Genomic DNA, 27,697 nt, shown 5'->3' with positions numbered 1-27,697 from the left:
TATTTGGTACTGTAGTACTTTCGTTTGTATTTGATAATTATTGTTCAATCATGGTTTAACTAGGCTCAAAAGATTCGTCTCGTAATTTATAATTAAACTGTGTAATTAGTTATTTTTTTATCTACATTTAATACTCTATACATGTGTCCAAAAATTTGATGTGACGAAAAGAGAGTGAAAAAACTTGCAATCTAAACCAGCCTTCAGCATGAAAGCTACGTCTGGGTCCCAGTCGAGGAACTGTCACGACACCGACAAATAGCCGACCTGTGGGTCCAGACAGCGCACGCCCTGCACCTCAGCCGCCCGGACACGTGTGGCGCTCTGGCGAGTGCCATCCAGACCATCTGTGCAAGTGCACGTGGTGGACTGGTGGGAGTGGCAAGGAACGATTGGACCGGATCCACCGCGACGTGCACGCTACCACATCTTCATCGTATAGGTTTCCATATTTTCTTATCCTTTTATTCATATACTAGTGTAATATCCGTGTTAAAATCATGACTTTATTTTAGATATACATGAAAACAATCAAATAATGATTTTTTTTCATAGTTCAACTTTTACACAATTATATTTGAGCATGTATACAATGCGAGAAACACTTTTCATAAAGCATAATAAAGTTATTGCATTAACCATCTAAGTTACATTCTGTCTAAGTCCTTAATCATGACTTAGAAATTGAAGTGCGCTCGCTCAGCTTTGGCATTTCAGGCATCAAGTTAATGGCAAAGTCAGTGTTGTACTCTGAGGAAATTGAAGCGTGCCCGACAACCCTGAGTGGCCCCTCCATTGCGCCTGAAAATAATAAATTTTAGGTGAATATGCACAGTGAGTAAAATAGATTATCAACATGCCCAAAAATATATAAAAAATCAAGCACCTGCCCAACAATATATATTTATATGAGGACCGATAAAATGGTTTGAGTATACCCACTATTAATCACCAGTTTAGGATGTCTTTATAAAAAATATTCTTGGTGCTCTTCCATGTAGGATCCAATTCCTCTTTTGGTTTAGCCAAAATTCTTGTTGTTGATCTTGACACTCCCCTTGATAAACCAACATAGAGTTGTCCACACGAGAACACGGGTTCTGGAAGGTAGATCCCAACATTAGGGATGGTTTGCCCCTGCGATTTATTTATCGTCATGGCAAAACTTAACCGTACTGAGAATTGTTTTTTCTTGAACTTAAAAGGAAGAGAAATATCATCCGAGAGAGACAATGGGAGCCTTGGTATGAAAACCCTTTTCTGCGCATGCTGTCTACCAACAATCTCGGCATCAATTGGATTGTCTTGCAATGCTCTGACCATAAGCCTTGTTCCATTGCACAATCCATTGTTAGGATCTAGGTTGCGGAGAAGAATCATAGGACAATTGATTTTTAGCTTCAGCTCATGCAGGTGAGGCCATTTGGAGTTATTGAGTTCAAAAAATCAATAGGGAAGTGATTCTGAGGATCGTCAACAATAGTGTCGAAGCTGTGGTAAACCTTTTCCTCACCTGAAAACCTCTCAATCATTATTGCGTTCAGTCTATCAACATGTTCATTTTTGGTCGATAGAATGGCACGGGAGCTCATATAAGCTGTTGATGTTGCATGTTCTACAAGTGACGGGAAAACATGTTGAATGAGTTTGTTGACAGCCACCTCCATGTCAGTAAAACCGATCGCAATGTCATCAGGGAGTCAAATATAATCATCTCCAATCGTTTCCTCAGTTCCATTTCAAATTCGTAGCAGGTAATTTGAAAACCAAGGGTCAGACTGCGCCCTCATGTTACGTGACAATCTTATCTTCCTTATTTTCTCCCACAAATAGGATCTTTGCAATGTTGCATTAGTTACTTGTGCTCTTGTCCCACGTGTGACCATAGGAAGGACTTGTCTGAAGTCTCCACCAAATACCATGACCTTTCCTCCAAATGGCAAACCACATTCCATAATATCCTGTAGGGACCTATCAAGTGTCTCGACGCACTGACGCTTGGTCATGGCAACTTCATCCCAAATAATTAAAGATGTCCTACGAAGCAACTCTGCAGTGCCACTTTGCTTCGTAAAGCTGCACGTGCTGTTATAAAGCACCCCCCAGATTGTTATAAAGCACACCCAATATTTAAGTCTTTTTATAGAGATATTCAGAGAGGATGCATCGATTTAGAGAAGCGTTGCATCATATATGATTCATGTATGCCCTTGCTAGCGCTACAGGAAAACCAAAAGATAATTTTTTTAAAGGAAGAGGAAAATAATAATGTCAAAAGTAAGAAGCCTAAGATTAACACGAGAAAAAGACCCCGCATATAAAATTTAAACCAAATAACATAATGTATAACGCCGTTACGGAATTCTTTGCCATGTTATTGAAATTTGTACTAGAGAGAAGAGATACAAGGATATACTCATTCCTTCCTTCTAATCAGCAATCACATAAGCTTTGAGTACAAGTGTACAACTCACATACGTTGTAAAGAAAAATGCCGCCTTTCCTTTCTTTGCAAAAGTTCGGAAAAGAAAGAGGAGATCCATTTTGCAACTAATAAAAGGGAAAAGAATTCTTAGCACAAGTTCAACATATCTGCTACAAGGCAAAAGCAACATCAGATCAAAATAGCAGGCACTAACAAAAAAAATATAATGTAAATTGTGGGGATAAGTTAACTGATGAAATCATTAATATGGTAATTAAAAATGTCTGCAGAAAGCCAGAAGGATCACAAATCCTAACATCTTTCAGCTCCCAATCAAACCGAAGATCAGGCCGATCTGTCCCCATGGCCCATAGCGATCCATTGCCTCTGCATATGTTAACCTTGGAAAAGGGTCTGGCAGCTTGATATCTCCTACTGCTTGAAAAAACTGTTATATAAGTTCTTGCATCATTTACTAATTTATTAACCACAAACAGTAGCGTCGGCTCCTCCCTGGGGCCAGGCGACCGGATCCACGGCCGGTGAGCCAGCGCCGCGGGCTCCCGCGGCCGGCAGCCCCGCGCGTCCTCTGCGCCGGCGGCCAGGCGGCTGGCGACTCCGCGCACACACGAAGGCCTTTTAACAAACATGGATAACACCGAGCATTTCTTAGGATTAGATAAAAATCCACCTAAAGCACGAGTACATGACTACATTTACAGCGAGCCCTTTCCTTCGTCTAGGTTTATTGTACTTTTCAGTACTTGGTGTCAATCAGACTTCAATCATACTAAAACTGATAACTTCGCTTCATAGTGTTTAGTACAATCAGTTCTAAACTGACTGGCAAAAGTGAGTTCAGTCGCATCAGCAAACGGTCAAAACGACTTCAACATTGATCTACACAAAAAAAAAAAGTAGCAAGGCAAATAATGCTCGATTAGCCAATAGGATATAGCTAGACGTAAAACCTAGTAGCACTGAGATTTGTCGAAGAGAATGGTAGGGTTTGTGCTGCGTTCCTTGTGCTTGGCACGGGCAGAGCCGGATTGCGTACCTTCTTGCCGCGCGTGGAGCCCGCGGAGAGCAGCGCCACGAGCGGCGGGATGGAGCTGCAGGGCCCGATGGTGGCGCGGTTCTCCTCGATGCCCGAGAGGCTGAACAGCGCTCACGTGGCGTTCTGCTTGGCCGGTGCGCAGCGCGTAGACGAGCGACTAGATGGCGCCCGCCACCGTGATGGCGGACCGGTTCCGCTCCTCGAGCGAAAGGTTGAGCAGCACGGTGACCGCGCTCTCTTGCGCCACGGGGTCGGTGCTCCGCAGCAACGGCACGAGCGCCGGGATGTCGGACCGGTGCTTCGGCGTATCCTAGCGGCCGGTGGGTTTCTTGCGGAGTAGGCGTTTCTTGCGGGAGCTCGGCGGCCTGGATGTTGGTGTCGCCACCGCCCCACCGTCAGCCGTCTGCAGCCCGCCGGCCGCCGTGGCGCCGCTGCCGCCTGAAAGATGTGTGGGGATGGAGCAGGGTGTCTCTACGGATTGGAGATGAATGAGGAAGGTTTCATAACGTCACAGCTAGAAAAAATTTGGACTGTAGAAAAGGAAGTGGAGGATTTAATTCCCTTTGACATGCGTGTCTGTTTTTTTGAAACGGGAAATCAGGAGGAGAGGACGCGTGGGTTCTCAGTGGATGACGCGCGCGCGTCGCCGAAGGCCGCCGGTGGGTGCGATGAAGCCTGACTTCACCACCAAAACAACTCAGGTCATCCGATCGTAGCGAAGTTTCATGAGAATAGATCTTAGTCATTTATTTCTAAAATATGGGATTTTTTGATCGCACGAAATAAGATAGATATAGCAAAAACCATCTCTGTGGGGGATAAATTTCTAGGTGGACCAAGTGTAATTTTGATTGAGATTCCTATATACATATATATTATTATAAACCACACACCGTTGTCAATAAATTGGCTAAATCACAAGACCCCAGACGTGGAGCTGTGCATCTTGCTATCTCATTTCTAATTTTCAGGTCGTTTTAGTTTTATCATCTAAGAGCATCTCCAAGAATATCCAATATTTTTTTCCTAAAAATATGAAATTTTACAACTCCTAAAAAAAGTATTGGAAGGAATAAAGAAAGCCATCCCAAGAGCTCCTAATAATTCACTCCTAAAATGTAGAAGACAGTTTTACATCAGAAAATCATATATTATTTCTAAATTATCCTAACCACTTTTATATATTCTTTCTCTCTTTGTACATTTGCATCAGGAACCCTTTCCTACTCTTTATTCTTTATACGCCCTTCCACTTTTAGATTGGCCGACAAACACACGCGGGAGAGATAAGATACGCACGACTGGGAAGCGCGTAACTTTACACGGAACATGAGGACTTTTCCTAAGTTCTAAAATATTAGGATGATGGATTTATGAGTTGTTGGAAATGGGTTTTTTCTTATCTTGCTAAAAACATAGATTAGGAAGGGATTTAGGGAACTTTTGGAGACGCTTTAGAGCCCGTATGCTAGATCCACCTGACTCTGCCTCCTTTGTGCACTTTAGAAGAATTATGTCTTTGCTCCTCTTAGAATGAATTAGAAGTCGGTGAAAACACAATCTTTGGTTGAAAACCACGTTCCAGACAAGGTCAGGGCCTTCGCATGGCTTTATTTCAAAGATAGATTGAGCACACACGCCAACCTCTTCGCCAAGCATGTTCTAGGTAATGAAACCTGCCGCCGATGCAACAACAACATAGAAGATCGCAAACATGTCTTCTTTGAGTGTTCCTCCAGTGCTGCGCTCTAGAATCGTCTCGAACTACACCACGTTATAAAACTTGGAAATGCAGACATATGGTCTGCGAACATACCCCTGCGCCCGAGTGCATGGCTCTTGCCGTTTGTCTTGCTCACCATTCTTTGGAAAATTTTGGATGCTAGGAACGGAGAAATCTACAGGAGCAAATGTTGGTCTTGTCGTCGTATAGTGACTCGAGTCTGTGATGGTCTTATATTATGGCAAAAACGCTTGAGGTCCGAGAGAGATACCTCGGGACTTAGAAATTGGCGCTTGTTTCTCTTATCCTATAATACTACTCGAAACTCCGTGGCTTGACATGGAGTTCTTTTGAAATATAATTCTAGCTAGGAAAACTCTATCCCACTCCTCCGTTCATTTAAAAAAAAATATCTTTGGCTGAACCCGCTCTGACTCTTTAGTGCACTATAGCAAGGAACTATTTTCTCCCCTTTATATTCACTAGGTTACAGCTAGTGCTAGCTCATACTGTTGGAGATGCCCTAAAACAGGTCATAGATGTTTTGCTACATGACTGCATTGCAACATTGATATATGCTGCCTTATCGAAAATTTATCTTAGATCTCCCACATGCGTTTAAGCTGCATTACTGTTGTGTTGGTCTTTGTTTGATGGCATATGGATGAACGATATCAATTGACTAAAATTTGGGAAATCAGACGCGTAATTTGCATTTTGATTTTGTTTGCCCGTAGCAATTCCTAGTATAATTTGAAATTTGAAATATAAAGAGTACGCCGGCCGGAAGTATTGAAAAGAGCCCAAACCCCCGCGCTTGGTCTCGGGCCTCGTCTAATTCCAACTCGGGATCCCTCCCACCCAACCACCCATCAGTCCGGCCCACGGACCGCGGTCTCCTTGTCCACCTATCGGTTACCGACTGTAAACCGGAGCCCGCGGCGTGTCAAAAATCGCCGAGCCCGCCGCTTGGGCCTGGTCCGCAGAATCCACCTCCATCCTCTCCACCGTGGCCTGCGAGACGCTCACCTATCTGCCGTGAGGCCGCGACGCCCCTGCAGCCGCCGGCTCCATCGCGTCGAGGACGCGCCGCGCCGCCAATCACCGCCCCGCTCCCCCCCTCCCCGCCCCCCTCTCCACCGCTCACAATCTCCAGAAGGCGGCTGCTGGTCTTCCCCGCGCTCCCTACCCGTCTCCTCGCCTGCTACTGCGCCAGGCCGGACTCTTAAACCCTAGCGAGTCTCAGCCAATCCCCGCGCCAGGATGCCGTCAGCGTCGGGTCAGGTGGCCGTGGCGTCGGCTTCGGCGGCGGCGAAGGCCGCGCCGTCTGTGGCCGTCGGGATCTCGCCGGACCTGTACCCGACGGAGGACGACCTGCCCTACGAGGAGGAGATCCTGCGGGAGCCCTTCAAACTCAAGGGGTGGTGGCGCTACCTCGTGGCCCGCGCCGCCGCGCCGTTCGCCAAGCGCGCCGTCATCTACGAGCGCGCCCTGAAGGCGCTCCCGGGGAGCTACAAGCTCTGGCACGCCTACCTCCGCGACCGCCTCGACCACGCGCGCCCGTACCCCATCGACCACCCGGCCTACTCCTCCCTCAACAACACCTTCGAGCGGGCGCTGGCCACCATGCACAAGATGCCGCGCGTCTGGGTCCTCTACCTCACCTCGCTGCTCGACCAGCGCCTGCTCACGCGCGCACGCCGCTCTTTCGACCGCGCCCTGCGGGCGCTCCCCGTCACGCAGCACGACCGCATCTGGCCGCTGTACCTCCGCCTCGCCTCGCTCCCGGCCTGCCCCGTCGAGACGTCGCTCCGAGTCTTCCGCCGATACCTCCAATTCGACCCCTCCCACGCCGAGGACTTCATCAACTTCCTTATATCCGCCAACCACTGGCAGGAGGCCGCCAACCGTCTAGCTTCAGTGCTCAACGACGACGGGTTCCGCTCCGTCAAGGGGAAAACAAGGCACCAGCTCTGGCTCGAGCTCTGCGAGATCCTCACCAAGCATGCTGATGAGGTTGCTGGCCTCAAGGTGGACGCCATCCTGCGTGGCGGGATACGCAAGTTCACCGATGAGGTCGGCAAGCTTTGGACCTCACTGGCTGATTACTATGTCAGGAGAGGCCTTTTCGAAAAAGCTAGGGATGTATTTGAGGAGGGCATTTCTTCAGTGGTTACCGTCAAGGAGTTCAGCGTGGTGTTTGAGGCATATACACAGTTTGAGCAGAGTATGCTTGCGGCAAAGCTGGAGGCTGCTGAGGAAGAAGGGGCTGAGGATGAGAACGAGGGAGGTGGCAGGAAGAGTGGGATGGATAAGTTATCAAGGAAATTCCTCGATGAATTCTGGTTGAACGATGAGGATGATACTGATTTGAGGATGGCAAGGTTTGAGCGGCTGTTGGATCGCAGACCAGAGCTTCTTAGCAGTGTGCTGTTGCGACAGAATCCACACAATGTGGAGGAGTGGCACAGGTGAGGCTTGCTATAACACCTGCACTTTATTGATTGTGTTGTCTAGGCAGATTAATTATCACTTGGATGTGTGCAGATTGAGCCACCAAATATGTATCATAGTCACCCGTTAATGTTTCTGAGGGATTATTGATTATTCAGTTTCTGTCACCCTTTGAATGCATGCTTTTTCCCCATTATTTTCATTCAGAGATGTTTGTGAGAACTTTAGACAAGCTAAGATATCAACCTTCTAGATTGTTGGTTACTACATCAATTTTGAAAATTCGTGATGAACCAATCAACCCATTCCAGAGTTACTAGCACTGCAAAACTTGCAACATTGTGTCTCCCTTTTCAAAACAAAGTATGCTGTAAAATCTACTCCCTTAGTTCCCAAATTATAGTTCACTTTAGCTTCGCCGTAAGTCAATTTGGTTTAATTCAATTCTCCATGAAATATGTCTTGATAGTGCATTTATTCGAAATTGTATTTAATATATTTTCTAAGTACTTCGTCAAATTTATAGAATTTCGACTCAAGACAAAGCTAAAGTGAACAATAATTTCGAACAGAGAGTGCATTTGTAAGCGCATTTTCTCTAGCTGGGCAAGTTATTGATTCTTTAGTGATTGGAAGTCTATGCTCAGATCTCCTTTAAATAAGTGATGTCATGAGATGCAAACATGTAGTGTGCTACACTGCTACTAATGCACATTACCATTTCCTTTTGTGTTCTCTGGCTTGATGGAATTGGCTAACAATGCAACAATATGTGCAGGAGGGTGAAACTCTTTGAAAAGGATCCTGCGAGGCAAGTAGCGACATATGTTGAGGCCGTGAAAACTGTAGACCCAATGAAGGCAGTTGGGAAGCCCCATACTTTGTGGGTGGCATTTGCAAAGATGTATGAGAAACACAATCGTCTAGATAGTGCTGAAGATATTTTCAAACGGGCTACTCAAGTGAATTATAAGGCAGTTGACCACTTAGCCAGTATCTGGTGTGAGTGGGCAGAGATGGAGCTGCGCCACAACAATTTTGACAAGGCTATTGAGCTGATGAGGCAAGCAACGGCAGAGCCCTCTGTTGAGGTTAAGAGGCGGGGTATAATTTATTCTGTCAGATCTGTGTCAATTTTAAATTTTCCTGTGTATTTTACAAAACATTCATGCTAACAATATGATTGATGCAGCTGCTGCTGACGGGGACGAGCCTGTCCAAATGAAAGTGCACAAATCTTTGAAAATGTGGAGCTTTTATGTTGATCTGGAGGAGAGCCTTGGAACCTTAGACTCTACCCGTGCAGTTTATGAGAGAATATTGGATTTACGAATTGCCACTCCACAGATAATTCTCAATTATGCATATCTTCTTGAGGTAAGATCTTTCTCCAAAGTCAGCATGTTTTACGTTTCAAATAGGATCTTTTAATGCATCTTTTAATATTCTGTTTGTTACTGTTTCTCTCACAACAGGAGCACAATTATTTCGAAGATGCATTTAAAGTGTATGAAAGGGGCGTGAAAATATTCAAGTATCCCCACGTTAAGGCCATTTGGGTGACCTACCTTACAAAGTTTGTACAGAGATACAAGAGAAGCAAGTTAGAACGAGCAAGAGAGCTTTTCCATGAAGCTGTCCAACAGGTATGTAAAATTTCACCCATGCTTTGTTTTATGCGCAATATGCTACTCATAATCATATTCACCACTTTTTAGCATCATCATAAGAGCATGCCATGAAAAATACTTGATTGATAATACAATTTAAGCACCATGGCAAGTTTTTCAATTCCAAACTACACTTGATTTTGTGCTTCTTTTGGAACCATGTGTCCCTCTGTTCCTGTTGTAGTATGTCACATTATTCTTTGCGCCTCATTTACTTGTTTGAGACACTGACACCTGTTTCTTTCCTGCATGCAACTTTGATTTCTTGAAAAAGTTACTTTCAACATCTTTCTTCTGTACTTACACTGTACTTCTTTTGATCAGGCTCCTCCAGAGGAAAAGAAGCCCCTATATTTACAATGGGCAAAACTGGAGGAAGACTATGGTCTTGCCAAACGTGCTATGAATGTATATGATGAAGCTGTAAGAGCTGTTCCTAACAGTGAAAAAATGGCTATGTATGAAATCTATATAGCACGTGCTGCCGAACTCTTCGGTGTTCCAAGGACAAGACAAATATATGAGGTAACGTATTATCCTTTCCCTTGAGCTTGTGATTGTTGCCTTATGGTTTTTGGCTGATCATTTGTTTTGAGATTCAGTTTTTTTTTCGCATCATTGTTGTGGATGAAAGAAATTGATATGGATCTGACATCTGAGCTCTTTAACGCCGCTTTTTAACTATTTGGTAACTGGATGAATTAATTAATATTGATGTTTCTTCTATACTCTCTAGTGGGCTCGCCCTCTGCTTTCGATTGTTGTTTTGTATCTGTTTTAATTGATAGACTGGCTGTGTTATACTCTTATCTAGGATCTAGTTCTGCTACAATATTTTAGCACATGAGAAGTGTGAGCTGGCTAAGCTTGTTTTTACAATTTTACTACTCCCTCCGTTTCAAATTATAAGTCGCTTTGACTTTTTTAGTACATCCATTTTGCTATGTACCTAGACATATGTTATAAGTGTTAGATACATAACAAAATGGATGTACCAAAAAAGTCAAAGCGACTTATAATTTGGAATGGAGGGAGTAATTAGTAATGTCGTGAATTAATACGTGTTTTATGCTCCCATCGGCCATCTAGAATTCCATATGTTTGATTTTATTGAGCACTCCACACTCCAGATTTAGCCTGGTTGTGTCTTCAATATTTGCAAATGTTTTGCTGGTTACTGATAGTTTGATACTTTCCCTGCTATCCTTGTCACATTTGCAGCAAGCAATTGAATCTGGCCTCCCAGACAGAGATGTTCTGACAATGTGCATGAAATTCGCTGAGTTAGAGAGAAGCCTTGGGGAAATTGATCGTTCGCGTGCCATCTATGTGCATGCATCCAACTATGCTGATCCAAACAATCCTGACTTTTGGAAGAAGTGGAATGATTTTGAGATTCAGCACGGTAACGAAGACACATTCAGAGAGATGCTTCGTATCAAACGTACAGTGGCTGCTAGCCGCAGTCAGGTATGCCACACTTATCAACTTAATTTGCAGTTTGACATGAACATTAATTCTTGTATCACAAATTAACACTGACTTATAATGTTGTGCAGACACATTTCATACTACCGGAGTACTTGATGCAGAGGGATCAGAGGTTAAACCTGGACGAAGCAGTTGACACTCTGAAGCGTGCTGGCGTCCCTGAAGATGAGATGGCAGCCTTGGAAAGGCAACTGGCTCCCGTACCATCCACTGCACCAGCAGCAGCACCAAGCACTGCCCCAGCCTCTGCTAACAGGATGATGAACTTTGTCAGTGCTGGAGTAGAGGCGCAGGCCGAGAGCAGCAGGCAACAGGCTGGTAACAATGAGGACATTGAGCTGCCCGACGAGAGTGACGACGAGGAACCCGATGTCCAAATTGCAGAGAAGAGTGTTCCTGCTGCGGTATTTGGTGAGCTTGGCAAGAGAGCTGCCGAGAACAATGAGGAAAGCTCAGGTGCCCAAGGGAATGAGCAGCTGGGCGCCCTCGAAAGGATAAAGAGACGGCGCCAATAGTGTGCCGCTGCTAAGATGAGACCCCATGTGTGCACCGTGGTATCAGCACGAGCTGCCCCATTCGGCTGACAGAATTTTGGCTGAAACTGGCTGAAAAACACTGTTCTGACTGAATTGTTGTGAGAGAAAAACACGGTTCCAGCTGAAAAAAGAAGCTAAACAAGCTGAATATGGGGTAAGCCGAACGGGGCCTTAGCAATGTTGTACTTGTTACATGTAAACATTTTTTGAGTGGAATTTTGTTCTTGCACAAGCATTTACGGAAGTTGATCGGGGTATATCCTGTGGCCATTTTTGTGTAGTCTTGGGATTCCTTCTTCCTTGAAAGAACAACATGATGCCGAAACATTATTATCATTGGGCCAGAATTTCGTCTGAGTTGAATTCGAACAAGTGAACAACCATAGTCAGATGCCAGCTATCCTTGGCCGCTTTCTGAAAATCTTATTGGCTGTCGTAAACTCGCATAATATATAACAATACAAAAAGGAGAAAACTTGGAAATTTTTCTATGATTCCATCAGCACGTGTGTCATCTATGCCTAACAAACTCATCTGTACAAAAAAGAATTCTAAAGCATTTTTGCGACTACAACTCCAAATGCCAATAACCCGCCCTCCATCACTCGACATAATCTGAATCATCAAGGAAGTGAGCAAACTCTGTCCCGTTCAGTTTGCTGCTAACTTCCTCCCAGTTCTTGACAAGGTCCGGAAGAGGCCTCGTGTGAATTTTCACCTGCCTGCTCATCAGCCTCCTCACCGGGACTCTGAGGAACTCTTGCACCTGTGATAATGCCTGCGCACCCAAGAGATGGCATTAATATTAGTTAACCCAGGAACGAAACAATGGATCTTTCAGTGGGACATCTAACTGTGCTCAGTACATTGCTGTTGCTGATTATATCCTCATAATAGAGGATCATGTGCCGCGTACTCTTGAAGTGGTCCAAGCAATCTCTGATGGCCTTCTCAATGTTTCTGATGTTTGTAATCAGAGTTGACAGATCCAGATGTGGTTTGAATTTTGCTAATATCTCAGCCTGCCCAAAATGAGCTGTACTAATCAGATAAGAGGTTGCAGTGTAATATCAGCTTAGATGCAGTTTATCTTTTACCCACCAGTGTCTAATCAAAATCACAAAGCTGCCATAAAATAAGTGATATATGTACTAAGCCACAACTCATGTAAAATGAGCTGTGGACAGCACTATGCTCAAAAGGGGGACCAACAGAACAAAGCCTCTCTCTCTCTCTCTCCTTACCAACAGAACAAAGCTATGCCAGTAAACTTGTTTGAAACTGTTTGCGCATTGAAATTACCTCTTCTATTGAGTGAACATGAGACTTGTGAGTTCCATTCAACTGCTTTGCATCTTTGTCATAGTCGTTGGCCAACACGGATATAAGCCTGCGTAACGTGTTTCTCCTGAACAGAAATATCACAGAGACACCCTTCTTGTTCAAATAACCAACTATATCTTCAGGTTTTTCCAAAATTCCCTGGGAAAACACAATGTTGGAAGTTATGAGCCAGGCATATATTTAACATCTGGTAGGCATAAGCATAACTCCAATTGTTCTGATAAAAAGGAGCAGAACAAGTTTCAACATGGATCATCATTGTTAAGTGTTAACGAGCTTGGATGGTGAATTTTGCTTAGTACACAGTTTTAAGAACTGCAACCTGTAGGCATGTTAGTAGTTGGCAGTTAGCACATAGGCCATAGCTTTGAGAAAAACATCCATATATGCAGTATAATAGAGTTGAATTCTAGCTATAATTCTTACAGAATCCAAACTTTGGTAAGGAAAATAAAAAAGGGCGTACCCAGTGCAGAGAGCTCCCGCTCTGTGCGGGGTCTGGGAAAGGGTGTCAGTGGCAAGCCTTACCCTCGCCTGTGCAATGCGAGGAGACCGCGACTCGAACCCGGGACCTTCCGGTCATAGGCGGTAAGACTCTACCGCTTGCACCAGGCCCGCCCTTCTTGGCAAGGAAAATAGATCATATAAAAAGGTTTGCCCATGTTCCACCGGATAGAACTGTAGTATATAACACAGTGCTAGTCACCGCTGGCAAGGACTCCTCATGTTATGCTGTATTTTTCCATTTAGAAAGCCATAGTTAAAGTACCTGATTAAGCATCCACTTCAGTCCAAATGCAGCTGTGCACTCATTCTTTGCTGCGCTGGTGAGCCAGTCCAAATTATACAGTGTGTCAAGTGTTTGTAAGATAGACGAGATATTTTTTCTTCTATCCACTCTGTTAAAGATTTCGCCATTGGAACTAATGTTAGGGTGACTATTCAGCAAGGTCTCAAACCATCCACTTCCGGATCTTTGCATAGACACAATTACAAAGTATCGAACAGGAGTACATGAGCACTCCCCCCTGCAGCAGAAGGCACAACAATATCAACATCAGCCATAAAATATACTGTACTACATAATTGAGGACTACAAAGATTTTATCTATCCTCACAGTCAGGTGGTGGATGTTACCTGCTATAACTCGTAGGTTTTGGAAAGTGCACATAACTGAGCTCCTCACGTGGCACATAAGGCTTTCTGCAAATATTGTCCCTTTGTTCTTCTCGACTATTCCCCTCTTTTTTGTTCTCTAGTGTTATCTGATTAAAGGAGAGGTAGCATACATAGAAACCAAATGACGCAATGAAGAAAACAAACACTGGCCGTGGCAGAATTGGTGCTCCCTTGGAACTCTTAAGTGAATAAGGGTGCTGCAAGCACAAACACGATTTTAATGATCAGGCATTGCTGCTACCATCAAGCATTGGGGACAAATAACTGTAGTCCAGGAGCACTGTGCTATACCATTTTCAGCTTGCAACAGATAACTATGTGCCAGCGCGTCACAGTGCATCCTGGTAAATCAAATACAGATTTTACAGTCAGACAGCTGCTCATAAAAGAAGTAACATACTCGACAATGTAGCTGCCAATGCAGCGCTAATTGCAAATCTGCTTCAAGCAGTGCTCAACAAAGTTTACCAGGAACAAATAGGCCCAAAAAGTTTGAGAAAACGAACGAAATCAAACGAAACCCTGAAATAGGATTCGGTACAAACAATAATGGAGGAGGAGAGGAGCAGATGAGAACCAGCTCCACTAAATGCGGGAATAACCTCTCACCAAAACTCGCGCGACACAGAGCAAACCCAAGCAGCCGACGAAATCCCAGGTGGGATTTGAACTCCGAAATGGCGAAGAACCCCCGCGAGATGAAGAGAGGGAAGATCCGAAGACGGCTGGTTTTACTCGAGGTGAGCAAGATTCAGCTCTGACAAGCCTCCAACTCCAAGAAGCAAGACGCTCCCCAAAACCCTCGGCAGCCAGCGAGGAGCAAGAGCAGAACCAAGATTCGGGTGCGAAGAATCACGCACGGGCCAAGGAAGGCTCCGAACTCCCCGCAGATGAGAGATGCCTCAAGCAGCGGCAGCAAGAAGAGGCAGCTCTAAAACTCTAACAGCAAGATCACGTGAGCAACCTAACACGCGTCGCGGCGGAGGCGGGGAAGAATGGTCGTCACCTGCTTCGTCAGCCGCAGGCCGGAGCGCGGACTTCGACTTCCCCGACCTCGCGCTCTCTCTTTCGCACGGCTCCGACCTTTCCACGGATCCCTCTCGTGATCTCGTCCCGCGCTCACAATCAAGAGGAAAAACGGTGCCGTAGGAATGCCTCTTGAATTCCTTTTTAAGATGGTTTGAAACGTGGGCAAGGCCGCATTTTCTTTCCTTTTTCTTTTGAACTCAAAAAGGGCAAACCGAGCAAAAGCAAACAAAAGCGAAGAGGGGCCATGGCTTGAAATGTGAACGAGCAGGAGCGTGTGGTGCACGTGCACCTAGTCTTCGTGTACCATTTGCAAAATATATAAAAGACTAGAAGAGGCTGGTAATTTCCTCCGGTTGATGTCAGTCAAACGCGTACTTAAATCAAATTCAGATTTTGCAATGGTTGTTCTTTTTCTTCTTGTCTGGAGTTGTAGTTACTCCGTTGGTTACTTAGTTAATTAATTTGTCTTCTGTTTTGGTTGGGAGGTGAAAGATGCCTTAACTAATACTGGTTCGGCCGTTTTGTTTCTTTAGATTAGATAGAACCATTTAGGGATCCTTAGAACGTAGAGATTTTGCAGGAATTATATAAAAAATATCTACATTTTATAAAAAAATAATTCATTCTTATAAGAACGCCAGCGTAAAATATCCAGCATTCCAAATATGGCCTTTAACAATTTTCGTCCTCTTGAATGGTGAATTGGTGATGATGTATTTTTGGGGGTTTGGTAATTGGCGATTGTAGTTGATTTAGGGCCTGTTTGGATTGCGAGAAAAAATTCCTGTTCCTATGTTTTTTCTGTGAAATTGAATTGATTCCTGTGAAATTCCTGCGAGATTCCTGCGTTCCAAATAGACTAGAGTGATAATAAATCATGCGGATCAAATTGTTTATTTGACTCTTCAAGGGAAAAACACAAGGACAACGTCACAAACGGTGACTTTAGTTTGAGTAGGACGTTTCGTATGTATTGTCTGCATCGCGCGCCGTTCAAAACTTGATATGTGAGCAAAAACTCCGTCCGCGTTGAGTTGTTCAAAAAGCTGTTGCTACCAAATCAAATGCTCAAGCTCCTGAAAAGCTGTCTCTGCTGCCTTTTCTAAGGAAAAAGCAAGCTTGGAGATTTTTTACTGCTGCATTTCAATTGTTTAATAATAACATAATATAACCCCATTGGTTGGAGCACTTTCGCAGATTTTCGCAATCAAATGGCAAGTTCAAAAACTGGTAGAACGGAAACGGTAGACCAAAGTAGGCTATGAAATTACAATTCTGCCGAATTATGAATTTGAATGAATTACAAATGCAGATATTTTTCCCCTGAATGTTAGAGCAGACGAAATCCGTCCGAACATAGTAAATTTTTGTCCTGAGAAAGAGAGACAAGCCCACAACTACTATTGTAATCCTGTGATGCCAGCCTAATGCGTTGCCCATTATGTCACCGACAGCGTAGTTGAATCGAGCAACAGCCAAGCAGCAATAGCAGCAGCAACAGTGAGTGTATTAGGTGACGGAGGCACAGATGGATTCACACGCTAGAGCTGGTACAAAAGGACAATTAGGTGCGCTTGATCCCAACATCAAGGCAGACACCAGTAGGTACAAGAGCACGGCATCAGTTGGAGCGTCAAATCAAAGCTTAATATAATCCGCAATGGTTTGGGATCTTCATAACAATTTTTTCCTCCCAAAGGGACAACCGAGCTACATCCCAGATCCTAGAGGGACCAACGTAGAGCAACGGGTCCACTCCGAGAACACACAGCCCCTTGTTGAGATGACGGACTAATCTTTATCATGATGATGACATGAAATCCTCTGGCCTGGCAATGAAAACTTCCTCAAACTCATCGTCATCTGGTGAAGAACAGAAATTGCAGTCAGCAATTGTCAGACTGAAAATGCAATATTAGCTACAGAAATTACAGTCTGGAAGCTGCATTGAGTAGGTTGAGATTTTAGAAAAGGACTAGCATGATGCATTCACTTTATTTAGAATAGGGCCAACCTGCTATTCTGCTATGATAAACCACGTTGCAATTATAGGTTCTTCTTGATTTATTAATTAACATAGAAATAAGGGAAAAAGTGTAAATTTCTTGCTAGAGAAAGCATAGCCTCAACAATAATATGACTTGGTATGTCCAACCCACAGTCCAGAAAACAGATCAAGCCAATGATTAGTGAATGATGACCCAAGACATAACAAAGGTATTTTCTACAAAGTTAAACAGTTGCTGGGCAATAATCATAACCATTGAGTGGTATACTAAGAGTAAGCAAAAAAATGGAAACAATAATAATGCAAAAAGCACTACCTGAAAGATACTAAGGAAAATAAAAAGTAGACAAAACCCACGATACCTTTTCTTAGTGCCAATGCAACAATGGAATCGTTTTCCACCTGAACAAGTATAAAAAAGAAAATATCACACAACCGACAGATGAATTAGACAAGCTGTGGGTTTAATCTTCAAAGAGAACTGATATGCTAAGGCTACACAAACTAAACTGTACCGTGACTAAACAAACTAAATATCTGCATTAACAAGCTGCCTTAACTTATGTTTCTATGAGAATAATGAGATTGTGCATTAGGCAAAAAAAATCACTTTAGGAAAATATGTACAGAAACAGCTAGATATATGGTACCTTTTGATCTGCCAGCGTCTTTGAGTCTTCAAGCACATCAGTGCTGGGCCACAAGAACAACTGCTGATTAATAGGAGGTTGATCTATCAGCGAATGCAACTTCTGTTTGATGCTCAAAGCTGTTTCTGTTGGTTCACACTGAATGAAGTAGGTAGTCTTGTTGCGCTTCACGCGGATATACATGTTTGCAAGCCTGCATCGGCAGAATGCCTAAAAATTACCAGAAACAGATGGAATGGAACCAGCAACAGAGGGAAATATCTCTGCTTCCCAGAAACCATATTCACTACTCCAGGGGTTGGTGGAATGTAGTAGCACTATAGTGATAAGCGTACTGCTTATCTTAGTAATAATACCCTAAAAACTGCTGAGGGCAATGAAATCCTATGGTTGCATTGGACATGGATTACGTAAAGGGGCTCGATAAGTGTCTAATTGAGCGAATCAATCATGTATACAAACACGCAGTCAGCTGTAAAAGGTACAAATAAATTCCCATAGTGAAAACACAATAGAACAAGCATGCCAGAACAAATGCGTTCTGGTAACAGGCAACGCGAAGTATTACCCTAAAATCATGAAATTATACTCGATCCCAATGGTTCTTGAAGCAAAGTGACTACACAATACCCCGCAACGAACAAAACCTACGCGTAAAAGCCGCCTGCGGAGCCCCCAGCTACTCTCGCACGCCAATGAATTGAACACACAAGTACACAAGAGTTGGTCAGATTCGCGAGCCGGAAAACGAGACGCACCCTGGGGATCGCCGATCTGTCTTCCCCTGGGGTGGCACGCGGGCCGATGGGGCCGACGGCGGACGCGCGCGGCACGGCGGCGCTGGCGTTGACGAGCGAGATGCCGAGGAGCCGGGAGACAGAGACGGAGACGACCCGCGGCGGATAGGTGGAAGCGAGGCGAGGGTGGGGGAGACGGGAAAGGATCTGCGCAACTCAGCGCATTGGGCTATTGGGCCTGCCATTGTGCTTGCTTACCCCGCCACACATTATCAAAGTGGGCTGGCCCAGTACTCGGTCTCGTCTCCTTCGTTTTCCTTCGCCCGACGCGGCGGCCGCCGCTCCCGCTCGGTTTGCCGGGGTTCCCGTAGGGGCAGGCGTCCTACCTTGCCCTACTGGTGACCTTCCAGGGGTACCGCGTGCTGGCGGAGGTCTCCAGCGGTGGCCCATAACTGCTATAGATCACTAACGGTGGTGTCGGCGGCAAGCGTCAACTACTCGGCGGCGGTGATGGCGGCGGCCGGTGGCGGAGGAGGAGGCGGAGGGCGAGCCACCACATCCGGCTGCGGTCTCAAGCGCCGCTACGCACCACACGACCAGGAGGTCCGCATTCTTCTTATTCTTCTTCTAGTGTTTTCTCGCCTGCCATCATCGCATAAATGTTTGCTGTACTAGAAATGTTAGTCTGACTGATACTACACATGACGTTGCACGTTCGGCTTGCTAGTGGGGTATTTTGCACGTTGAAACCATTTCGCAGACGACTGAGTCGGCCAATTCGTCTTCCTTTAGGGGTTGATGTCTGACCTTAAACATTTGGGGAGAAGAGTCCATGTCCATCATTACATTTAGAAGTAAAAATGACCTCCGGAATGTCAAGAACCCAAAATTAACTGCTCCACTAACTGAAAATTCGTCGCAAATTGAATTTAGGGGTTGTAAGTAACATCGTAATGCGGCAATTGCCAACTAACAGAGCTGATGGCACATTTGGTAGCGAAGAACTTTTGTACTACTGAATCACCGATTGTTTTCAATTCATGACATATGAGATGATATGATACACACAGGAGGAGACGATGAATCAAGATCAGTCTTCTAAGGAAGATTGGTGTGGGCGATTGTGGAATGGGATGGACTTGCTCAAGGACGTCACTGAAAACAAGCATGTCCTCCCTACTGGGCTTGAAGGGTATAGTCATGCCCTCTCTTATTCAGTCTTCGTCTCTTATTGGCTACATTAACATCCTTGTCTATATTACCTATTATGATCAATATGATCCTAGTATCATTTATTTAATCTTTCAATTGCCAGCATTGACACACTTCTTGGAGGCGGCCTGCGCCAAGGTCAGCTGACAGAGGTTACTGGACCATCATCTTCTGGTAAAACACAGGTGAGAAGATGAGTTATCTTTTATATACACTTAAAATGCTTATGGTTACTGCTTAGGATGATTGTATTGGAACTAGTATGGGCTAAATCATAATCATGCTCTTGTCTATTGCATATATACCATTTCAGGTCTGTCTACATTCTGCTTCACATGCTGCAGTGAAGCATATGGGTGTGGTTATGTACTTGGATACTAGTAATTCCTTCTCTCCTAGTCGCATTGCCACCATAATTGATGGAACTAACGACCTATCTGATCAAAGAGGTAGACAGTTACCTATATGTCTAGCCTGCTCATACCTTTTGTCATTCTTTGAGTTCTCATAATTTATTTCAATTCTTATGGTGTAAATAGAAATTTGTTCCAGCAGTTTGCCAGCAAAAGCTTTACCATATGTTGTATATATAGCTTAAGATCTACAGCAACCAGGTTTTGACTTGCCACATAAGGAGAGGCTCAAGACCATGATGAGAAGCATCGTCTGCAAGTCTGTGTTTGATATATTTGGTATGTTTGAAGTATTACATCAACTTGAAGTCTCTCTACTGAATGACAAGGTATGAATGAAGCCTTCCTTATTGTTTCAGATTTCTTGTCAAATACTTCTCTGACATGGCACATGTACAGGTAAAAAGTGGTGGTAGGAAAATTTGCTTACTTATCGTTGACTCAATATCATCCTTGCTTGCTCCCATCATTGGTGGCAAGTATCCACAAGGTACCACCTTGAAGCCCCCATCACCACCACACAGACTTTATCCAGGAATATCAAGAGGTTGAGATAAATTAGATTTGAATATGATTCTGTGAGTTAGGAACTGAATTGAATTGGTGCTTATGCAAGATAGCTTATGAATTTAGTATAAACTTAATAATAATGTCTATGATACAACTGCTAATTTATAATCTCAGCTGGTCATAAACTGGATTTCCCTAAGTTAAGTTCCTAAACAATAGTCTCTGGGATATTGCTTCCTAAGAGGAAGGCGTCCTTAATTCACAGCTTTTGTTTCTTTTCTCTGAACCTGTATTAATAAACTGACAGGGCGGTCGATGATGATATCAGTGGCGATGATTCTAAAGAAGTTAGCCTATAAGCATAATCTATCTGTTCTGGTAATTTCTTTGAACCCCAGTTTTTGGTAAGCATTCATGGAATGCTAATTGCATGCTCTGGGATGAAATATTTGGAGCAATTGAGACTTGTTAACTTGGTGTAAACCTAGATTCAACTCTTTGGCTTGATTTTGATTGTTTTTCTTCTTATTAACGGGAAGATACTTTTAAAAAAAAAAAGATGTTTTTTTTTTTAAAAAAAACTATCTAACGTTTTGATTTTGGTCATGGGGATAATATATGTATTCAATTTATTTGTCAAATTCGTTGTGCAACTGTGCAATGTTCACTCAGCAGTATTGTTTACATGCATTGAGAGAATAAGAACTGTAATATCGTGGTGATTATCTTGATGATGCATAGCACCTGAATTTTCATGCTGAAGATTGTTTGATCTTATTCGACAGGCTGAATCTGTATGGTGTTTGGTCTTGAATTTACATACTACCTTCCATGCATTAAACACACTAAAAAAGAGATTACATATGGGCTGTTGAAACATAAAAGAGATGACCACAAAACAACTACTACGGACTAGACCATAGTTAGTTTCTGTAATTTGCACCTGCATAACACAACAAGGCTCCTTTATCTAAAATGGTCCTAGTTACCAGCCACACATTCGTTCCGTTAAAAACACAGTCACTATGATGTTTCCAAATTTGTGAAACAACTACAATAATCAAATAATTGAGCCCATTCCTCATTTGCTTGTCAATTTGTTTAAGATCTTAGCACCACCATGAGGAGAAAGCTGTAGAGTTCAGCTCCTGTTGCAGACCCAGACACTGGAGAATGATAAACCACGCTTGCCTAGAGAAGACCCATGAAATTAGCAAGTGCTGCATAGTCTTCATCCCTTTGATTGCTCAATGCCTGGCAGTCGGGGTGTGGTAGTCCACATTTGGCAAGCCTATCTGCTGTCCAACTGTGACTGCGAATGGCCAAGAATTTGCAGCGCAAAGGAGCCCGAGATTTCTAAATACGCTTCCATGGAATACACCTAATTGTGCCCGCAAAGAAAGCGTTATAGGCTACTTTGGAGGAGCAGCAACCAGATCTTGCCAATTTCCATATATGCTGGTCTTGTCATGCATGTACTTTGCTAATGTACTTTATTGGTATTCAAGCCACAAAAAATTATGTAGCAGGCGCTTTTTTCTCTATTCCATTTTCTCTGGTCTGAAGTCTGAACTAGCTACCAGTTAGCTCCAAGTATTTGAGTGAGGAAGGTTCCAAGGATGGACCAGTATATTTTTTTCTTCAGTCTTCAATATTTTCTTGTAATAAGGTACCAATGACCTAAAAATGGTTAACATCATGTACCGAGAACGTTTATTCTTCCATATAATCAGCTGTTTAGGATGTACCATCACTGCATGGTTGGTGACTCAACGAATACCACATACCGCCTTTGTTTTAGCATTTGAAATGGAAGTTTATGTTACTGCTTGGCTTCCTATAGGCATTCATAAACTATTTGCCTTAAACAATTGATTTTACAAATTGCTATGAATCAGACAGCAAATTTTTTTGGCGCATACTTTCAAGTCTGAAACGAAAAGTTTTTTTTTCTTAAGTTCATTCATTGAGTTACTCTCTTGCATCAAAACCAGGTAACCAACCATATGGTTTCAGCTGGCAATGGAGCTGTCAAGCCTGCTCTTGGTGAGAGCTGGAAAGCTGTTCCACATGTCCGCCTGGTGATATCTCGTGAACATGGTAGTAATATCTGCACAGCAACTGTGCTGAAGCACACACTACTGGTATTTCCTTTGGCAATTTGATTATACTTCTAGCTTTCATTGCAACAGCAGTAATGCTTGTTGTCGAAGTAGAACTTGCATGGGTAATAACTAATAAAACAGCAGTACCATTTTTTTAATAAACAGATAGATTGTCAGGGTGCTGAAACACACTGGGTATTTTCTTGGTTATTTGGTTATAATTTTTTTTTAGCTTTCATTGCCACAGCAGCGATGGTTGTCCCTGCAGAACTCCCGTGGAAAAACCAGCAGTACCATTTTGTTAATAAGCAGATAAATTGTCCTTATGAGATTTTTAGAAGCATCATTTTCTATACCCGTATACCATAGCATTGCATTTGATTACCCTATACAAGTGTATTATGTGTGTACGCTATATGGTTTGTCCATGCCTTCTAGAGAATTTTATTTTATTTTTCCCAAGCTTCTGATTTATGCTGGACAGCAACAACAGCAGACATATGTTTTATGCATTTTGTTCATTCCGAGACAAGATGCATGTGAGACCAGCAGGAAGCATTAAATGACTTATGAGTAGTACTTCATTTGTAATACCTCGTAAACGAGTGATTAAGTGAATGATATGCGCCTTCGGGGTATGTCAATCTGTCTGATTAATAGCATCTCATCGTATAGTGTAGTGTGTGTGTAGAGTTGTGTGTTGTGTTGTATGGGTTCTTATCCCATTTTAGTATCTTCTTGCGTTTTCGAGAAAAAAAAACATCTCATCGTATAGAGAAGTGGAGGGCTTGAGATATTCTTGTTGCCATAGTTTTCAATTTTTTTATTTTTGTCTCTGTTCACTCCGTGGCCTTTTACATTGCTTGTTTTTCCTAACCTTGTTACTGAATCGCAGGCTTCTGGCCGTACTGCAAAATTTGTGGTACCCAGCTAACCTTTCGGACGAGGTGATGACAGATTGGCCGTTAAGGACTGAGACGATTGGTGGTTCATGCCCTAAGACACAGTGAATATTTCTCTTTTCTTTTTGGTTGTACATACATGGTGTGTAGTGTATGCCCCATGAGGCAAAGTAGGATATGTGTATATGTACTAGTAGGTTATTGGAGACTTGGAGTAGTCCTTGCATTTTATTTTCTTTTTGCAACAAATGGTAAATGTATCTTATCTTCCGATAAAGTATAGTTTATTTTGTCGGGGCTTTTGCATGGTTACCATCACTTTGGAGCCTTTTTTTCTGTCTGCCATCGCCATTGTGTAGTGGGCCACAAGCGTCATGGACCTATAAATTTACTATGCAACTTCTTCCGTCCTCAAATAAACGTGTATTATGTTTATCGAGAAGTGAAACTCTTTTAAGTTAGACTAGTTCCATAGTTCCATATAAAATAGTATCAATATTTGTATTTTCAAATGAATTTATTATAAAAATGTATTCTATAATCAATATAATTAATTTAATAATATTTATTACATATCATAATTATTTTGTATATATTTAGTTAAATTTAAAATATTTAATTTCTCGGTAAGTGAGATGTACGCTTATTTTGGGACGACGTAGGGTGTACTCTACTCTGAAGTGACCGAGATACTTCAGGAGTATCGTAATGGGCCCCGAGTGTCATGGGCTCGGACCTACACCCGCGAAATGATCTGTTCATCCTCTGAATTATTTTTATTTTTTGCAGGTTCCAGTTCTATGATCGCAAAACTTAGCCCATGCTCAACACATATACGTATAATGCTTTGCTTGATTGTATATGTTTGGAGCAATGCACCTGCTTCATTGTATAGGTTTGGAACAATGCACCTGAATGAGCAATCCGTATACATACGTTTGGAACAGTGCGTTTATATAGGTTTGTGTTTGTTAGATTCCTGGCACAGCCACACAGGACAGCATGAACTGATGACATATCAAAAGCACTGCGGCATCATCCAAGCCCACAAGGCAAAAACACACCATGGAGCACAGAAAACTTGAATAAATGAAGAAATGCAGCTGTCTTACACCTCTTGCGCTGTAGAATGTACAAGTCCAGCTCTATCTACATACTTAGAAGAGTAGATTAGTTCCTTCAGAGAGAATTACTATGCTATGAAGTTAATGTATATAAAACTGAACGCATATACTCGCTTCCAAAACCCAGACCTAAAGGTGAGGGCTATGGCTTTTGGACGGCAGGGCACAAGAGTAAGTAACATACTTAACACTATCTATAAGAACGACAACGAAGATCCGGGACAACAATTTTGAAGAGATCCTCCCCTCACCATCCCCGTCGCCAGCCTCTCTGGGATCAGCCAGCACTGAGACGACCACCGATGAAACAGGCTTCGTACTGCCAAAGCTCTCATTCTTCGGTGGTGTTTCGAGGTGCTCGGTGTCGTTGGATGTTGAACCTCTTAAAGGAATGGCCTCAGAGTATGAAATCCTTCTGTTCTTCACCGTGTGAGGATGAGCAGAGGGAAGATTTTGAGTAAAATTCTGTGACGAGTTTGACATGGCATTGGAGTAGACAGGAATGATGCCATTTGAATGAGCAGATGATGGAGATGCATCAAACTGGAAAACTTCAGTGCACATTCCTGAGCTCAGCAAGGGGCCTGAAAACGAGTGCAGGAGCAATGCCATCAGTAAACAAAGGAATAACATCCACAGTTAGAACAGTAACTTAACAGGTACAAATGAATAAAAGTATACTAAGAAAACACTAAGCATAAAACCCTTTTTACATATAGAAACAAAGCATGTATGATGAAGCTACAACTGAATTATCCAGAAACACCTTTATCCTCACTATGAGCGTAGCTACATCACATATCCACATTATTCATGCATGTTAACACACCAATGCAATTAACTTCAATAGTTTTTTTTTTTTTTTGAAACTTGCCAGGAGCACTGGCGCATCATGTAAGACTCGTAAATGGGCAACTACACTTGACCTCGTGCTCAAGCGCAATTGAGACTGTCTAAGAGATCTCAGAACGCGTCTACTGAGGCACACACACCCTATACACACACCATGCCTACAGTCCCCTCTGGGGAAAATCCCCGGTGCAGCACCCACGGTCGCCCAGACTGGGATTCGAACAAGTGGGTGGGCAGCGTGGCCACTGCCAGCACTACCAACTGAGCTAGAGCTCGTCCGCATTAACTTCAATAGTGACAACTATTGGCCTGACCTACTAACACTCCACATGGTATGATGGTAGCTACTTTCTAAGTGGCCTACAAACCCAAACAAGGATTTATTGCTCTAGTATTGCAGGGAAGATATACAAGCATATATGTGCAAATATGTTGTCCAGTCATATCAACCTCAAATTTCAATTGCTTAGCACTTAAAAGTGACTGCATGATCTTTGAGGCTTCATTACTTTGTGTAAGTTAGCCTACTTGCTAATATTGAAAGTAAGCTTCAAGTAGTGACTGATCTTCAGATCTCATTTATATCACTACTAGTATAAATTACTACAGAAAGCATCATAGCAATATGTTATGTAGGTCATTCCAAACACAACAAAATATTAAACTGAACAAAGTATGTAAAATTCATAGCATCTTACCAGACATTGCTTCACTAAACCACTGTGGCAGCAATCCATCCTCCTCCCTATACACGCTTCCATCTGCAGGAGCCAAAGCCATCAGTTCATGTTTCATCATTCCTTTGGTTGATTCCATAACCTCTCCTGCTTCCAATGGAGTCACATAACCAGGAATTGCCAAGCTAGTCTCTTCCTTCTTTTGGTTTTGAGGACTCTTCCCATCATAGCCAGACAACCGCAATGAAGCTTTCTCACTAGCAACAATTGACTTAATAACAAGATTCCCATTAATCTTGACATGTTTCCCATTCTTCGGTAGATACAACAGCGCTGGAAGCGTCTCACTGGCACTCTGTGGCGGCTTTGGATCGATACCATCCGAGACATTATCACGAGGCCCCTCAACAGCCAGCACCCTCCCATGACGAGGTGGACGGAATGAAGCACCTTCTCCAGCATCAACAGGGTCATACATCCGATTTACTGCAGGAATCAAACACCCACAAAGCATCACAAGGCAAAGCAACCCCAGGAAGCTAATACTTGCAACCTTCTTGGTCTTCCTAGCCTTCTTGGCCGGTGGCTCTGCTGCAGCAGGTGCAGGCTGTTGGGGTTTCAGACGAGGAATTGGCACCAGCGGTACCTGTGATCCACGCATGGGATACGCCGGGTGCATCCACGGCATCGGCAAAGGATACATCGCGGGGTACATCGGCATCGGCAGCGGGGGCGCGGCTCCAGCAGCGCCACCCAGCTGCTGCTTGAGAGCGGCGTTCTCGGCGGTGACGCAGGAGATCCTGGCGGAGAGGTCAGCGATGGTGGCCTGCATGGCCTTCACCTTACCCTCCAGCTCCTCCACGTACTGCTTCTTCCTCTGCCGCGACAGGTGCGCGCTCTCGCGGTTGCGTACCAGCCGCTCGCGGCGCTTCGCTTCGTCCTCCTCCCCCTTCCCCTTGCCGCTGCCATCAGTGCCGCTCGCGCTCCTAGAAGACGACTCCGAGGACTCCTCGTTCCTCAGCCCGCCGCCGTCCCTGCCGGCGCCGGAAGAGGACGACCCCCGCTCCGGAGACCCAGCCGAGGAGGACGAGGTCGCGAGCGGCGGCGGCTGCGAGAGTTGCCCGTCCGACGCGAAGAGGTCGAGGTCGAGGTCGAAGTCGACGTCCAGGTCCAGATCCTCCAGATCGAAGTCCTCGAACGCGAAGCTTTCGCCGTCGACGGGCGCCTGAAATTCGGGGAAGGGGAGGTCCGCGAAGGGGTCCGGCGCGAGGAGGGCCGGCTCCGCCATGGCCTTGCCTTAGCCTGATCTGGTCACGGCCGGCGTATGCGCATACACACACCCCGGCACCCCGCGGAGGAGGCTGATGGTTGAGTCTCTCCGGATCGCGCTCGCCGACGACGCGGTTGCGGAGGCGTGCAGGGTTTGCCACAAAAAAGTGTGGGGGACCGGGAGGGGACGGTCGTCGGAATCGGTGGGGTAATTGGTCGCCGTGTTGGAGACGAAGCCGCCGTGCGTGGCGGTGTGGTCAAAGCATGGAGCTGGACGCCTCTGGAACCTTCGATGGGCCGCTGGAATGGGCCTCAATGCATACAGGCTA

The 27,697-nt window shown here is 44.1% G+C and overlaps 5 protein-coding genes across 10 annotated transcripts; 2 read left to right on the top strand and 3 right to left on the bottom strand.

The window, feature by feature from the left end:
* The first annotated feature begins 6,183 nt into the window (after positions 1 to 6,183).
* Positions 6,184 to 11,692, top strand: LOC136550491 (uncharacterized). Its single transcript, XM_066542076.1, has 7 exons — positions 6,184 to 7,676; positions 8,438 to 8,763; positions 8,852 to 9,036; positions 9,135 to 9,305; positions 9,654 to 9,854; positions 10,551 to 10,799; positions 10,889 to 11,692. The coding sequence occupies exons 1-7, from the start codon at positions 6,469 to 6,471 to the stop codon at positions 11,333 to 11,335; spliced, it is 2,787 nt and encodes a 928-aa protein (XP_066398173.1). The 5' UTR covers positions 6,184 to 6,468; the 3' UTR covers positions 11,336 to 11,692.
* Positions 11,693 to 11,759: 67 nt separating this feature from the next.
* LOC136550492 (uncharacterized) lies at positions 11,760 to 15,125 on the bottom strand. 3 transcript variants are annotated; one of them, XM_066542079.1, is made up of 7 exons: positions 14,845 to 15,125; positions 14,172 to 14,221; positions 13,839 to 14,077; positions 13,470 to 13,728; positions 12,659 to 12,838; positions 12,223 to 12,378; positions 11,760 to 12,134 (listed from the first exon to the last, which is right to left on the bottom strand). In XM_066542079.1, exons 2-7 carry the CDS (start codon positions 14,172 to 14,174, stop codon positions 11,958 to 11,960), a joined length of 1,014 nt encoding a protein of 337 aa, XP_066398176.1. In that variant the 5' UTR covers positions 14,175 to 14,221; positions 14,845 to 15,125; the 3' UTR covers positions 11,760 to 11,957. The 3 variants fall into 3 exon arrangements, with proteins under 3 accessions (XP_066398176.1, XP_066398174.1, XP_066398175.1); XM_066542077.1 differs by having other exon boundaries at positions 14,887 to 15,123; XM_066542078.1 differs by lacking the exon at positions 14,845 to 15,125 and adding an exon at positions 14,490 to 14,838.
* A 1,029-nt stretch (positions 15,126 to 16,154) lies between these two features.
* Positions 16,155 to 18,563, bottom strand: LOC136550490 (uncharacterized). Of its 2 annotated transcripts, none has more exons than XM_066542074.1 (4): positions 18,326 to 18,563; positions 17,568 to 17,760; positions 17,280 to 17,319; positions 16,155 to 16,772 (listed from the first exon to the last, which is right to left on the bottom strand). In XM_066542074.1, exons 1-4 carry the CDS (start codon positions 18,547 to 18,549, stop codon positions 16,711 to 16,713), a joined length of 519 nt encoding a protein of 172 aa, XP_066398171.1. In that variant the 5' UTR covers positions 18,550 to 18,563; the 3' UTR covers positions 16,155 to 16,710. The 2 variants fall into 2 exon arrangements, with proteins under 2 accessions (XP_066398171.1, XP_066398172.1); XM_066542075.1 differs by having other exon boundaries at positions 17,568 to 17,777; positions 18,326 to 18,457.
* A 211-nt stretch (positions 18,564 to 18,774) lies between these two features.
* Positions 18,775 to 23,938, top strand: LOC136550488 (DNA repair protein RAD51 homolog 4-like). 3 transcript variants are annotated; one of them, XM_066542070.1, is made up of 9 exons: positions 18,775 to 18,907; positions 19,375 to 19,496; positions 19,620 to 19,701; positions 19,830 to 19,965; positions 20,131 to 20,258; positions 20,329 to 20,476; positions 20,747 to 20,817; positions 22,434 to 22,539; positions 23,440 to 23,938. In XM_066542070.1, the coding sequence occupies exons 1-9, from the start codon at positions 18,815 to 18,817 to the stop codon at positions 23,493 to 23,495; spliced, it is 942 nt and encodes a 313-aa protein (XP_066398167.1). In that variant the 5' UTR covers positions 18,775 to 18,814; the 3' UTR covers positions 23,496 to 23,938. The 3 variants fall into 3 exon arrangements, with proteins under 3 accessions (XP_066398167.1, XP_066398166.1, XP_066398168.1); XM_066542069.1 differs by having other exon boundaries at positions 22,434 to 22,583; positions 23,440 to 23,881; XM_066542071.1 differs by having other exon boundaries at positions 20,329 to 20,419; positions 22,434 to 22,583; positions 23,440 to 23,878.
* Positions 23,939 to 24,442: 504 nt separating this feature from the next.
* Positions 24,443 to 27,607, bottom strand: LOC136550486 (bZIP transcription factor 60-like). The gene is made up of 2 exons (XM_066542068.1): positions 26,121 to 27,607; positions 24,443 to 25,154 (listed from the first exon to the last, which is right to left on the bottom strand). Exons 1-2 carry the CDS (start codon positions 27,385 to 27,387, stop codon positions 24,700 to 24,702), a joined length of 1,722 nt encoding a protein of 573 aa, XP_066398165.1. The 5' UTR covers positions 27,388 to 27,607; the 3' UTR covers positions 24,443 to 24,699.
* Positions 27,608 to 27,697: the final 90 nt, after the last annotated feature.

Source organism: Miscanthus floridulus, chromosome 4, assembly GCF_019320115.1.
Source record: "Miscanthus floridulus cultivar M001 chromosome 4, ASM1932011v1, whole genome shotgun sequence".
NCBI lineage: Eukaryota > Viridiplantae > Streptophyta > Magnoliopsida > Poales > Poaceae > Miscanthus > Miscanthus floridulus.
This window is presented reverse-complemented; position numbering and strand designations above follow the sequence as displayed.

Coding starts and splice junctions, on each gene's coding strand:
- LOC136550492 (XM_066542079.1), bottom strand. Junction 12,379..12,658: donor ATGTTCACTCAATAGAAGAG/GTAATTTCAATG, acceptor CATTTTGGGCAG/GCTGAGATATTAGCAAAATT. Junction 12,135..12,222: donor ATATAATCAGCAACAGCAAT/GTACTGAGCACA, acceptor TTGGGTGCGCAG/GCATTATCACAGGTGCAAGA.
- LOC136550490 (XM_066542074.1), bottom strand. CDS start 18,549: ATGGCAGGCCCAATAGCCCAATGCGCTGAGTTGCGCAGATCCTTTCCC. Junction 17,761..18,325: donor ACAGATCGGCGATCCCCAGG/GTGCGTCTCGTT, acceptor CTGCCGATGCAG/GCTTGCAAACATGTATATCC. Junction 16,773..17,279: donor TGCATTGGCACTAAGAAAAG/GTATCGTGGGTT, acceptor GTTCTTCACCAG/ATGACGATGAGTTTGAGGAA.
- LOC136550491 (XM_066542076.1), top strand. CDS start 6,469: ATGCCGTCAGCGTCGGGTCAGGTGGCCGTGGCGTCGGCTTCGGCGGCG. Junction 9,037..9,134: donor ATTATGCATATCTTCTTGAG/GTAAGATCTTTC, acceptor CTCTCACAACAG/GAGCACAATTATTTCGAAGA. Junction 9,855..10,550: donor GGACAAGACAAATATATGAG/GTAACGTATTAT, acceptor TCACATTTGCAG/CAAGCAATTGAATCTGGCCT.
- LOC136550488 (XM_066542069.1), top strand. CDS start 18,815: ATGGCGGCGGCCGGTGGCGGAGGAGGAGGCGGAGGGCGAGCCACCACA. Junction 20,477..20,746: donor TTATCCAGGAATATCAAGAG/GTTGAGATAAAT, acceptor ATAAACTGACAG/GGCGGTCGATGATGATATCA. Junction 22,584..23,439: donor TGCTGAAGCACACACTACTG/GTATTTCCTTTG, acceptor ACTGAATCGCAG/GCTTCTGGCCGTACTGCAAA.
- LOC136550486 (XM_066542068.1), bottom strand. CDS start 27,387: ATGGCGGAGCCGGCCCTCCTCGCGCCGGACCCCTTCGCGGACCTCCCC. Junction 25,155..26,120: donor GTTTAGTGAAGCAATGTCTG/GTAAGATGCTAT, acceptor ACTCGTTTTCAG/GCCCCTTGCTGAGCTCAGGA.